Source organism: Otolemur garnettii, unplaced genomic scaffold (assembly GCF_000181295.1).
Source record: "Otolemur garnettii isolate 467f Iridium unplaced genomic scaffold, OtoGar3 scaffold00003, whole genome shotgun sequence".
Classification (NCBI taxonomy): domain Eukaryota; kingdom Metazoa; phylum Chordata; class Mammalia; order Primates; family Galagidae; genus Otolemur; species Otolemur garnettii.
Window position 1 is genome coordinate 45,737,279 of NW_003852398.1, and position 13,949 is coordinate 45,751,227.

At 36.5% G+C, this 13,949-nt stretch overlaps 1 protein-coding gene across 1 annotated transcript in view; it reads right to left on the reverse strand.

Moving 5' to 3' along the window:
• ADAMTS19 (ADAM metallopeptidase with thrombospondin type 1 motif 19) overlaps positions 1–13,949 on the reverse strand; it is a 208,781-nt gene that overhangs the window by 59,229 nt on the left and 135,603 nt on the right. The window contains exons 14-16 of the mRNA XM_003782335.3: positions 13,153–13,280; positions 9,896–10,016; positions 3,530–3,610 (exon numbers count right to left, since the gene is read on the reverse strand). Coding sequence (XP_003782383.3) covers positions 3,530–3,610; positions 9,896–10,016; positions 13,153–13,280 — 330 coding nt within the window. The remainder of the gene's footprint in view (positions 1–3,529; positions 3,611–9,895; positions 10,017–13,152; positions 13,281–13,949) is intronic.

The window sequence follows — 13,949 nt, forward strand, 5'->3', positions numbered from 1 at the left end:
AGGTACGGAAAACAACTGTCCAGCAACAAACTCGATAAACTAAATTAAATAGACAAATTCCCAGAAATATCAAACCTACCAAGATTAATCATGAGGAAAAAGAAATCCTATAGACCTATTACTAGTAAGGGGATTTAATCAATAATCAAAGAAAACATAAGAAAAGTCCTGGACTTGGTATCTATTTGTATATGGTGTTAGGTATGGTATGGTATGTGGTGTTATGGTGTTAGGGACGGTATAAGTTGATTTTTTCTTTATATGGCTACCTTGTTTTCCCAGCATCATTATAGAAAAATACTGTCCTTTCTCCGCAGAGTGGTCTGGGTACCCTTGCTGAGAATCACTTGACCATATATGTGAGAGTCTTATTTCTGGGTGTTCCTAGATATAAAAGTCCTATTTCATTTGTCTGTATGTCTGTCCTCAGGCCAGTACCATACTTTTTGATTACTGTAGCTTTAGAAATAGTAGTAGGTTTTAAAATTAGGAAGTGTAAGTCTACCATCTTTTTTCTTCTTTTCTAAGATTGGTATGACTGTTGTGGGGTATTTGATATCCCATATAAATGTTATGATGGTTTTTTGTATTTCTTCAAAAGACGTCATTGAGATGTGAATGTATTTTATTCCACTGAACTCATTGAACTTTATACTTAAAACAATTGACAGTAAATTTTTTGTTAGTAAAGTGTCATAAGAATGGAAAAGCAAGTATCTAATGTAGTGTACCACAATAAAAGTGTTATTGAGGGAAAAAAAATTGATATCCATGTCCTATCCCTGGAATCAATAAATGCTATTGCTCTGGTCTGAACATTTGTGTCCCCCCAAAATTCATGCATTGAAATTTTAACCCCAAGGTCACAGTGTTAGAAGGTAGACTCTTTTGAGAGGTGATTGGGTCATGAGGGATTAATGCCCTTTTAAAAGGAGACCCTAGAGACTTAGCTAGCCCTTTCCACCATGTGAGGACATAGTGAAAAATAAAAAGGTGCCAACCATGACTCAGGAAACGGACCCTCACCAGGCAGGGAATCTGTTAGCACCTGGATCTTGGACTTCCCAGCCTCCAGAACTGGGAGAAATAAATTCTATTGTGTATAAGCCACCCAGGCAATGGTAGTTTTATAGCCGCCTGAAGGAACTAAGATATATGTTGCTATCTTCTATGGCACATGAAAAAGCCTCGAAGATACTAAAAATATTGATGGGGAGGAAATTATCCTGGATAATCCAGCTGGGCCCTAAATGCAATTACAAATACGCTTATCAGAGGGAAGAAGAGGGAGAGTTGAACATGAAGAAAATGAGGTCATGATGATACCATACAGGCAGATATTAGGGTGATGCAGCCACAGCAAAGAAATGCTGGCAGCCACCAGAGCTGGAAGAGGCAAAGGAGGGATGTTTCCCTGGAATCTCCAGAGACACGGCTATAGAGAAGACACTTTGATTTCTGGCTTAGTGAAACTGATTTTGCACTTCTGACCTCCATAACTATAAGAGAATTAAATTTCTTTAGTTTTAAATAACCAAGTTTTCAGGAATTGTTACTGCAGCTACAGGACAGTAATACAGTGACATTCATAGTATTGCAGTGGGGAAAATTAAGATAAGAACGTGTTTCTGTGTGGGGTAAAAATCAAACTTTTCGTTTAGACTTTCCATTTTGAACTTATTATTCCTAATGTGCCAAGGAGACATCTGATAATTTACATTGAATAAACATGTAAAACAATAGAGCTAAATGCGATTCTCTAAGGCAGTGGTTCTCAACCTTCCTAAGGCCTCCACCCTTTAACACAGTTCCTGTAGGTTGCGACCCACAGGTGGAGAAATGCTTCTCTAAGGAGAGGGTACGGCAGAGAGAGGGGAGGGCCCAGAACTGGTCCGTATAGTATGAAAATATTTGAAGAAGCTGAGGATCCAACAGACCAGAGGTGAGAGGCCTCCAGTGAGGGAGAAGAGCTCACAGTCTTAAAAGCCAAAGGATGAAGGTAATTAACAGAGGTCGACACTTTTAGAAGTTGTTTAAAGGTCAAATGACATTGTATTTGCCAACGTGGAGGGTATATGTTAACTGTGAAAAAGGAAGTTACTCTGTCCAGGGAGACAAAGTAAGACAGAGTTGGGTACACTGGCATGTGGGGAATTAGAACGAGCAGAGAAACATCCCTCTGAACAGGTAAAACTGAATAGTTCATTATGCTACACGCCATGTGACGAAAACTCATAGTAGAATCTAAAACTTTATAAAACTGTGAAAATGCCATTTGCAACATCCATATTCCGTTCTATCTTGGACAAAAGGAAACATACTCAAGTGTAGTAGCCGATTATCTGCTACTGAAATTGTCTAGATGGAGCCTAGTGCCTCCAAAATGCGGGTATTAGGAATTTAGGCTGATTTACTTGCACTGAAAATGTATTTAAAAGCCATAGTAAGTAAAAGTGGACAAAATTTATATAATGGTAAGAACAAACTAATGTGTGTGTTACGTGATAAGGAATTTATTTTATTGTCCCTATCTTCAAAATTTCCTACAACCCAAGCAAATGCTAATGTAAAAAAAAAATCAATCTGAGTGCAGACTACATATTTTTGATATTGCAGAGTAGAAACAATCTCCCAAGATGTGTTGTTTTCCATGCACGAGGGATTTCCCTATTGGGACATTACTGCTCGTTTGAGAAAGCATAATGAGGACATTATTTTTGTTAAGAAAATAGAAGGCTTGAGAGCTTTTAAAAGATAATATAAACACAATGTTATAATTCTGGAAAATTATTTAGTCTTCTGCATGACCTAATCATATTAGATCTCTCTATCTGTGGATGCCATGACCATCAAAGTTCATTTCACATGACTTAAGTAGATTGAAACTTCACACATAAACAAGTGGATTTTGACAACTGTTTCTTTTTATATTTAAAAATTATTAATTCTCCTAATTTAAGTATTCAAATAACTATGTGGTCCTTTACACACTTAAAAATTTAAAAATACTTTCTTTAATATATCAGTTTTCATAAACTAGAGCAAGAGAAAATCCTTTTCTACTTAAAGTTCAAGTCCTTTTAACATGTAGAAAAATATTTTTGATTTTCTAATTCTAAAATAATTGTTATGGATATATACATATACGCACATACATACATGCAATTAATATGTATATGTGTATATGAATGATGTATATATATGAAATAAATACATCTATGAAATATGTTATATGTGGATATAAACATAATATAAAACATACCCAAATCATTCAAAGAGGTTTTTTTTTTCTTTATCATGTGGAAGCAATTTATACCCTTCAAAAACATATAGACAACAGATTACTTTTGCTCCTGGGAAGGCCCTTGGAGAGAAGGAAAGAAATTCCTACTTGATACGACAAGAGGTGCTTCCTAGGAATTTCAAACATGAAACTAGGAACAGATTAACTTCCTCGTCACCATAGAATTCTCAGGGTAGGGAGCTGGGCTCGTACTTGGGTCTTCTCTGTGTCTGTAACGCGGGTTACCTAAATAGCTATGTGCCGGCTTTTCCTCCACAACCTTGATTCTTCTCGCTCCAGCAGGTATCACCAGCACTTCCACGTAACCTGCAAGAGCAAGGGAAGCATGAAATGAATCTTGAGGTCTGAGAAAAGCTCTTTTCTTCATAGATTTGCTTTTCTTTTTCTGTTGGTTTTTGTTATTGCTGTGATACTTTGATGCCTAGGTAAAAAAAAAAAAAAAAAGAAACTTTTTACATATAAAAACTGTCATAATTTCAAGTGAAAAAATGTCTTGGAAAGATGTTGAGCCTATAGCACTATTAAGAACAAATAGGCAATTGTATTTTATGTACAAAAAAGCTTGCTGTGGCTGATACCTTATGAATTTTGAAGAGGAAACTGCCCCGTGGAACAGCCTGGTTAGAGACACAGTGTTTCTTGGAACAGGGAAAACAACCTCTGATTCTGCTCTGGGAACTCCTTTAAGTGAGACAGTGTGGAGCAAAAGCACTCAGAGCTGCAGAGAACGCAGCTGGCCTGGACCAGGTCCCTGGAGGAGTGAAGTATAGGGCAGAGAGACTAAGCGTTCCTCAGAGCAGATGGACAAATGGTTTTGAAACTGGAGCTGGAAACAAGTATAAGCACACACCAAGCAATTAAGTGTCACCTCCGAGGTATTAGACAGTCAGAGGCAAGACAGAAATGCAAGGCGCTGCTCAGGAAAAGATTCTTCAGCAGAGGTTAGGGATGTAATGCTTACAGTGAAATAAAATAAGATGAAGTCGGATAAGAAGGAATGTGCAAAAAATGTCAGAATCAAGATTTCACTTAGGCCAGAATAGTGATAGATGCCTACTTTTGGCTCAATAGTTGTGTTTTAAAATTACATGAATACGATACTTAATATTCTTCTTAGTATTTCTGTGCAAATCCATATCTATGCAAAAGTATAATTTAAAAATTTTAAAAGGCATAAGAGCTCATTCTAGAATCATCCCTTCTTTATTTATTATTCAAATTCCTGAATTTTACAGGAATTATTTACAGTGTTTGGCAAATAACAAAAGGTAGCATATACCCCACCTGCTGGCTGTAGCTAGTATTAGACGCATATGTTTTTGAGATCATAAATTTCCATTCAAGAACCCTGCTGAAATAATCAACCATTGAATGGCATATTTTCAGTAACACCGAACCATTTACAGTAACACCAAACATAAAAGAATTATCACTCTGTTACATGGGCAAAATGGGTAACTAAGAAAATAGAAACAAATTCTTATTAGTTATCGGTCCACAGAGTAAGGTGAGATGGTCTCTGCTCTTAATGAGTTTATAGTTGAATTGAAAGGACGAGGCATAAATACTTTATATAAACAAGAGATAAGTAAAAATGAAAAAATTAAAAATTTTCATATTAAAAAGATAATATGCAAAATGTTTGAGTAATTCCCTGCCAAAGAATATAAAGTTGTTTAAGTTACCCCCTTTTCTGATCACATAATCACTCCAAGATCCACTGCTATTTTTACTTAGAGAGTTGGGATTATTTTCCTGTTAAATGATTACATATTTTCTCACATTAGAGAAACACAGGCATCAGCCAGCTTTGTTATGATTCAGAGAAGAGAACAATTCATATAAGTTTCTTTTAAAAAAGCTTCATAAAGAAGTAAAAAGGTGAACTTGCCTTTAGAGAATGCATAGGATTCAGATATATACAGGAAAAGGATGAGTTCCCTGTATGTAAAAAAGAGCCAAAGATACATGGCGCTTTTAGAGGTAGTTGAATAAAATGATTCTGATGAAATGAAATGGTGTAGGAAGGTGGTGCTATTAAAGAGAGTTAGAAGGAATACCCAGGAGAATGAGCTGATCCGTTGTTTGAAGCTACTGAACGTTCTCTAGCAAGGATCTTGGTAATCACACCTGGTTTGGAGAAGCTTTGTCTAACAGCGACATGCAGACACACAGTGATACCACAGAGCTGTGGATAACAATATGAGGAGGCTAAGGTTGAATTCCAGGAGTGGTAGCGGCTAAGGCAGAAAATGCAGAAGGCAATGTGAAAAAAAAAAGTTTCTGAATTTGGGAATTAATAGAATATGGGGAATAAACATCGGACGTCACGTTTCATTATTAACAATGTGAGAACGGGGCCACTGTGCACAGGGATGTGGAAGTCAAGAGCAGAATCATTTAGTTTTGGTACAAGTTGATAACTTTATCTTTGCAATTTGTATTTAACTAAATGATACGACGCATTAGTAAAAGTGTCTAGTAAGAGCTTTGGGACATCTGGAACGCTAGAGAAAGGTTGATGTACCTTTGAGAGGCATCCTTGAGAGAGATGGTGACAGTCACAGTTTTAAAAAAGAGATTAAAGAGAGTTTTAAAAAAGAGATTGAAAATAAATCAGGAAGTAAAGCAGGGAAGAAATAATCCTGAGGAGGAAATCTGGTCTGATTTGGGTAATTGGATCCTATGGATGGGAAGATCTCCTAAAGAGTTGCTGACCAACTCTGCCAAAAGCTGTACAGCAAAGCTGAGATACCAGAGAGAAAGGTGGCGAGGGAGAGTCCCCTGGATGCTACAGTCAGGAGGTGACTGTTAATCCCTCAGCAAACATATCTAGTAAAAAGTGTTAGGAGAAGATAGTAAGCGTCAGTTCGTCAAAAATGAAACCTACTTAGAACAAAGTAGAGGTAGTATGTGTAAAATCCTGTTTAATGGTACACTCATAGGTATGTTGTACATTAGAGAAATAGTTTTATCAAAGTTTATGGTTATAATTAGAACAATTTTCTGTTATTGATTAGGAATGGTTTAGAGGAAGGTGAGTTAGACAGATTTTAAAGAAGAAAGAGAAGCAAAAATATGTTAAGCAAAGACATATGAAGAGAGAAAACCCATGATGAGGATTAGATATTTTTCAGTAAATAAGCCATTTGGCACAATCAAGAATGTACATTTTTGAAGAAGTGGATAAAAGAGTAGCTATTGCCTGACCAAGAAGTTGGAACAAGAACCAGTGATGTCAATGTCATAAATTTGATCCTCATTTTGAACAGTTTTCTTTGCTTATGGGAACACTGTATTTTATATCCAGAGATCCCATTCTTAATCAGCCATCTTAAAATGCTAATAGCAATGATCATTTTCACGGTGGTAATAATGAAACAATAAGTGCCATCTTTTGAACAACCGCTATGAGTTAATCACTACTGTATTTACTTTGTGATTTATTACTTTGAACCATAACAATAATAGCCAAGGCCGATATTCCATTTCTCATTGAAATGAGGGAAGAGATGAGAAACTAGAGAGAATATACACTTTTCAACAGTAATTAGCTAATCCAGGCTTCGAGCTCAGATCTGTCCATTTCACTATTCACTTCCTGCCAAGACCTACAGCTACCATTTCCTGAAATAGAATAGAGTAGTTGACAAATTGCTACACACTGCTTCAAACAACCGACCAAACGAGAACTGGAGCGTACCCTCGGGAGGGTATCTTCATATTCTCAAACCAAGAATAACGCATGTATGCCTATTCCGTGTTCTTCTTAGTACATACTGATCATTATATAGTTCTGCAACTGGCCAGATACACAATTTATCTTAAAAAAGTATCATTTGGCTAAGCAAGTTAAAGTGAAAGACATGATAAACTACTAAGAAAAAAATACCCTTAAGTTTATTTTCTAGGTCCAACAAAAATGGTTCGGCAAACTCTACATAGAGCACAGGACTGAAAACACCCTCGTGTCTCTGCACAAGTGTTACACAACATATACAGTGCGCGTGGCCAATTGGACGAATGAGGCTGAAGGCCCTTCAAGACATTCTAGGAAGTCCATAAACTATAGGGATAAAATTGTCTCAAGAGAAATGGATACAACATTCCTAAGGTCACAGGGAGAAGGGGCTCATGATAGAACAGATTCATACTTTTTTAAAATTTAAAGTTCAGAACAATGTTTCCTTGTTCATTAAAGTTGCAAATATGAATGCGTCACACACTCTGCTGATAATTGTAAGCAAAAATTTGGTGTTAAACAAAAATATTGTGATATTCTTCTTCACTAAGCTTCAAGTCCAGAGGGAAAGGAAAGACAAATGAATGCCAAATTGTAAGTATAAGTAGAACTATGCTGAATTAGATAGGAATAGGCCATTACAAAAAAATCATTCAATACTCATTTAGTACCCTAGTCATTAATGAGAGGAAGCAAAGGTTGCTCAGAAATCTCTTCACTAAAGAAGCGACATTTGAAGCGAGATCTAAGGAGTGTCTAGGAATTCACACAGGCAAAGCCAAGAGGAAGGTGTTAGAACCATATTGGGAAATGCAAGGTGTTGGGGTGGTGGACAGAGGTGTAGAGGTGAGAGGGAGAGGGTGGCAAGGAGGGGAGACCATGGTTAGGTCAAGCACCTATAAGAATTTAGAGAAGGAAGGGGACCTTGGTGTGAGATGAGGCTACGGACAACCCTATACAGGACGTGAAGGTCTCTTCCTTGTGAGACCCTTTCAACAAAGGGTTATAAGGAAGAATGGGATGTTATTCATCTTTAATATTTCTAGAATCTTAGGCATCTCAGACATTTTCAAATAATAGATGCTGTGAATATAACCTACCTGTAGTGAGCAAATTACCAGAAGTAGAAATTAAAGTGGTTTAAAACCAACGGAGATTTGAAGTAGAAATCTAGGAAAAACATATTCACTTAACTGCAGTCAGAATGGAAAGTGACACTGTTTTTCTCATGATATTTCTGTACTCTAAGTGCAAACGTGAAGTGTTCTTACAAATCAATGCAGGCATCAGCGCTGAACATGCATCTGTATGCTTCACAGTGGGAACTGTTTCCATGCATATTAAATAATCAGGAAGCAATATTCTAGCATCTCTCACTTGGAGAAAAGATGCTAACTGTGAAAAAAAATTCTAGAAATTTAAAAATTTCTTTAGTAGTTCAGATTTTATTGGAGTTTTGCACTAAAAAACTTCCTCCATCATAATCAAGTGGTAAAGCTTATTATGATTACTTTTCTCAGTGGAAAGTCCTGGAACCTGTTTCAGATATTTTTTTTCTAAATGAGTGCTGGCAGATTTTTGACTTGTGGGGCCTACCACCTTTTTCAGTGCTTTGGTAATTGAAATTTCGATCTGCAATTTACCCTGGGTCTTAGTTATTTGAACTTTAGGCTCACTTTGTCTTATTATTATTATTATTTTTTTTTTTGCAGTTTTTGGCTGGGGCTGGGTTTGAACCCGCCACCTCCGGCATATGGGGCTGGTGCCCTACTCCTTTGAGCTACAGGTGCCGCCCGGCTCACTTATCTTTGTGTGCAGTTTGGGGCTAGCAAAAGGTCACATTCAATCTTTTGGAAGCTGTGTCCAGTTTTCCTTTCTGCAGGCCCTCTTTTCTATAGAGTGAACCAACTTTTCTTGATTATTGAAACATAAATGGCTTGTTTTTAGATTAAAACCAATACATACTTTAGTCTTAGTTTTTTTGGATGTTATTGCTGAATTTCAAATAAGTTAATGTAGGGAAATGTTGGTATGTGTAATATAAATGTATCAGTGACGAAAACAGAGTTATAAATATTAAGATAGTACAACAGATACGTGTTCAGGTAAGAGACTAATGTAAACACAGAAAATGTTTGCTGCTTCCCAGTGAGCTTCAAAGCCTGAATATAGGAGCGTATTTGTGAGTCATCATCACTTTTTTTTGGTACTCTAAAATTCACACTACATGGATCATTCGTGGTCATATTAACCTCATATCCCCTAAGTATTAGTATTTATAGATGAGAAAACAAAATAAGAAATGATGAACCTGCTATTAATATATTTGGAATATTATCTCACATTTTCTGGCTCCTCTCTCCTATGTTTCTTTTATGCTACATTGCTACAGACCCTTGGTTTCCAAAAATATACTCTCTGGATAGCAAAAACATTAAGAAAAAAACACAGAAAATGGAAAGCTGAAAATCGAAAGACTAATATTCTCAACGGCTGCTTCAGACTGTTACAAGTCATTAGTTTCTAGTAGAATTATGCTTTGCACTGGAGAATCAGGTCTGTAGAAACCTGATAACATTAGCAAATGCAAATTAGATTACTCCCTTTCTGCTCTCACTTATTAAATGTACACCAGATGATTTCATATTTTCATTATTGGGAAATGTGCTTGTTAGAATTTCTGGCTCACATCAACACATGTATTGTATGTCATTACAAAAAAAATCATTCAATACCCATTTGCAAAAGTTTTCCACAGAATCAGAACTGTGATCGAATTTGGTGTAATCTCTGTTATTAATCCCAAAGACGGTAGAAACTAATAATTATGAAAAATAAATACAAATCACCTGCTCCTCTGGTGTGATTAAAATCCCCCTTGATGATTTTGCATGACTTCCCATTGCCGTTGCACACACCACAATGATCTTCCCTCGCAAGGGACCCCAATAAACCGTCACAGCCAACTTTCTGTAATGAGAGAATGACAGCACATCATAAATTGAGGACTTTTTTTCATTTTTCCTACTACCAATTTAGGACAAACCCAGTCCCTATAAACCAGATCTATTTAATTGACAAACTTTTAAATTGCTATTTTCTGTGGTACAAACTAATATAGCAAGCTCATGTCAAATACTATAATCTCTAACATGACCATAGTAAAAGCATTGAATGACCTCCTAAAGTAATTTGGGAAATATTTTATGGAGAAAAATGGAATTTACTCAAATCCAAAAGGAAATCATATTTCTATTAACTATAACATGATTCATGAATTCACTCTACTCAACGCAGAACAGTTATCCTTCACTATACGCATGGCTTCACTTTTAAAAGTAAATATTATATATTAACTTAATGGAAAGCTGAATATAGATATTTGTTTTTACTCTGGTTCAAGAAAAAAAACTGCATTTTTTTCTATCCCCATCTTCTCTGGCACTCAGCATGTGAATGTCAGAACTCCTCACAGCCCTTGGCTGCTATAAAAGAATATGAACAGCTGGGGAATTAATTTTTATATGCTCCCAGAAGAATTTTCTTAATACAAATCTCCTAAGACCAAATCATTTATCTCTCCTCTCATAAATAATGTTTTCCTCCCATTGATGCTCAAAAAATATGATCGTATTTTTCAAAGTTGTACCGACTCAAAGGGCAGAATTTTGTAGGACAATATTGTCAGAAATAAACACTAGGATTATACAATTTCTCCTAATCAAGAAGGATTTGGAAGAGAGACTGATGATATATCTATGTATAACAAGTTCCAATTATTTCAGAGGAAATTTTAAAATGTTAAATAAAACAGAAATGAAAACAGGGTCTTTGTAATTGGCATTGGGGGTGTCTGGGGAGGGGAGCAACTAGATTGCAAAATGGAGCTACAGGATGAAGATCCTGGGAGAGCAAAAGCCACATGAACACTGCATAATGCAGCCTCCCTTCCTCGTGCAAGCCGGGGGCTGTCACTGTCAGGAGGGATGAACACTGATCAGCAAGTCAAAGTTTATTCAGAGAGAAATAAAGAGGATGTCTCTGGATGCAAGAAACGGCCATAACCAGAAATGCTCACAACTCAACTGATAAGGACATCAGGCAGGACTCACACTTGGAAATCTTGGGTTGAGAAAAAAACTCTCTCTTTCATATACAAATGAAGAAAAATTCAGAATAGAGCTTAGTGTGGTTTTGAAATGATGAAAGGGTCCTTATTGCTCTATCCCTATTACCCAGATTATTTATGGGCAAATAGTAAGAGTAGAATAAATAATGACTAAATAGGTTGATATTTAGTAGTGTCTTAGTGTATATATATATATACACTATTTTTTTTTTTTTGCAGTTTTTAGCCAGGGCTGAGTTAGAACCCCCCACCTCTGGCATATGGGGTTGGTGCCCCACTCCTTTGAGCCACAGGCGCTGTCCAGTGTCTTAGTATTTTCCTAACCCTATAACTTTAAGTTTATAGACTTTGTAATGACTTTAAGTTTACCAAATTGGTAATATTCAAGTTAGGGATAGGCATATATACTAGAGTTCAATAATCATATTTTTAAAGTAAAACAAGATTTTCTATGGTACAATGGGTAGTTTCAAGTATCCGAATATATCAGAATAGTCCCACATTAATCCAAAAGTGGTGGATGAATTATTTTGAAGAGGCAATGCCCTTTCACTGGTGGCAGGTCCCTGACACACCACAGTCATGCTGGAGATAGGCAAGTAACATGCTCATAAGGATTGAGCCTTCCTTATCCTTTCAGTAATAGAAACTTCACTGAACCAAGCCGGGGTCACTGTAGAAAGCTGTGTGTTTTCAATTGCCCTCCATATACCAGGACTGGAATTCTATATTCAGCTTTTGTGCTATGTATTGTGTGATACAACAGAACAACCCAGTCAAACCCCCAATTTACAGAAGTGCTTCTGAGGAGGGTAAGGCATGTTTGAAATCATATCAAAAGACTGATAAAGCACTTTAATTAAAAAGCCATAATCCTGAAGTATCCAATTGCTACCAGAAGTCACAATCCTTTCCGAGAATTCTAATTTGATTATAATCATCACGTTCACATAGCATTTGTATAGAATATTTTGTCATGGCTGTAATTTTAATGTCTAGCTGGGGACTCTCTAGAAGATTTGTCTTACCTAGTACTGTTAAGTGAAAAGCATACCAATTAATGCCCTTATATTGGCATGTACAGTTAAAAAAATAATTTTTGGAAAAATAAACTCATTTAAGGCATATACTAATCTAACAGATTTACCTATAATAACAAGATAAACCTAAAAGCTTCACTTGTACAATGAATAGTTGTGAAAACAAAACAAGCACAGCTACAACACCTATGATAATTTTTGTAAATAAATGAAAAATTACATTTTGGTAATAGAATACTGTCTTATTCTGTTAAAGAATGAAGACTACTAATACCTATGTGTAAGACTGCTTCTTATGGCAGTGGTTTTACATGAGTCTATGCTTGAAACCTTACAGCACGCTGGGAAAATACAGAATCTTAAAGCTGAGAGAACATGTCAGTTTCTTGCTATTCTCAGCTTCTTACCCAGAAGTCCACACACTTCTATTGGACCACAGATTACTCCATCCATAGCTTGTAATTAGTTTTCAAAATTTGGCACCCATGTGTGTGCGCCCATGTACATGTATGTTTTTCTAGGGAATTTTTTTTTTGTCAAATTCTCAAAGGAAGCCAGGCACAGTGGCTTGTGTTTGTAATCTCTGCCAAGCTGGGAGGATCTCTTGAGGGAGTTCAAGACCAGCCTGGGTAACATAGTGAGATCCTAACTCTATAAAAGATTAAACAATTAGCCAGGTGATGTGGCAAATGCCTATAGATGTAGTTACTCAGGAGGCTGACGCAGGAATTTATGGATTTTCTAGTCCAAATTTGTCATCACACAGATGAAGAAATGGAGTTTCATAATAGATTAGACTTGCTCAAGGTCAGTCAAGGCAGGACCATACTCGCATATTTTGAATCTTAGTCTAAAGCTCTCCACTATACTATGAAACTATTCAGTGGGCTCACAAGCCTCCATCAACATACAAATTCCCCCTTTCGGAATGCCTTACCTGGCACCTTCCATTTGCACAGATATCTGATCCCTGATATCCACAAGAAGTTCCATCCATCACTTTTTCTGATAAAAGAACAGGCTGTTCTTTTCCAACAGGAGAGCAAAACAAGGCACATGGTTTTTCTACATACAAAGTGGATAAAAAGAAATGAAAAAAAAATTACTTCATTCATACTTTTAAGCTTTATTTTTCAGAATGGTTATTGAGTAAAACTACGATTCAATGCTGAGTAATGTAATATTAGAGTTTTCCTGAGTGATAATGAGATGTCTGAAAAAAATTTACAGTAAAGTCTCTGTTATCCAGAACTCAAACAACTGTCACTCTCAAGCAACCAGCACATGACCCAGCCAAAAAAAAAGTCAAAGTTTAAACATTCTCTGTGCAGTCAGCCAAGCTTCATGTATCACTCCTGCTCTCCCAAGTGCTCTCTGTAACAGTTCTAAGTGTTAACACGTGCTACCTGAAGTTACAAAAATGGCAGTGAAGCAGAAATGCCTGTTGACTGCTTAAAAATTGTGCACTGTGTTTACAAAGCTGTTTTATAGTACAGTAAACTGTGTGACAGTAGTGACATTTGTCTTCATTTGTCTTAATTTGCTTTCAATTAGTGTATTCTAATATTAATATCAACTCAACACATAGTTTATGGTATAGGATGGGATAGCACGAGGTATAGAATTAGGCCTATTTTTTTTTTTTTTTTTTTTTGAGACGGAGCCTCAAGCTATCCCCCTGGGTAGAGTGCCATGGCATCATGCTCACAGCAACCTCCAACTCCTGGGCTCAAG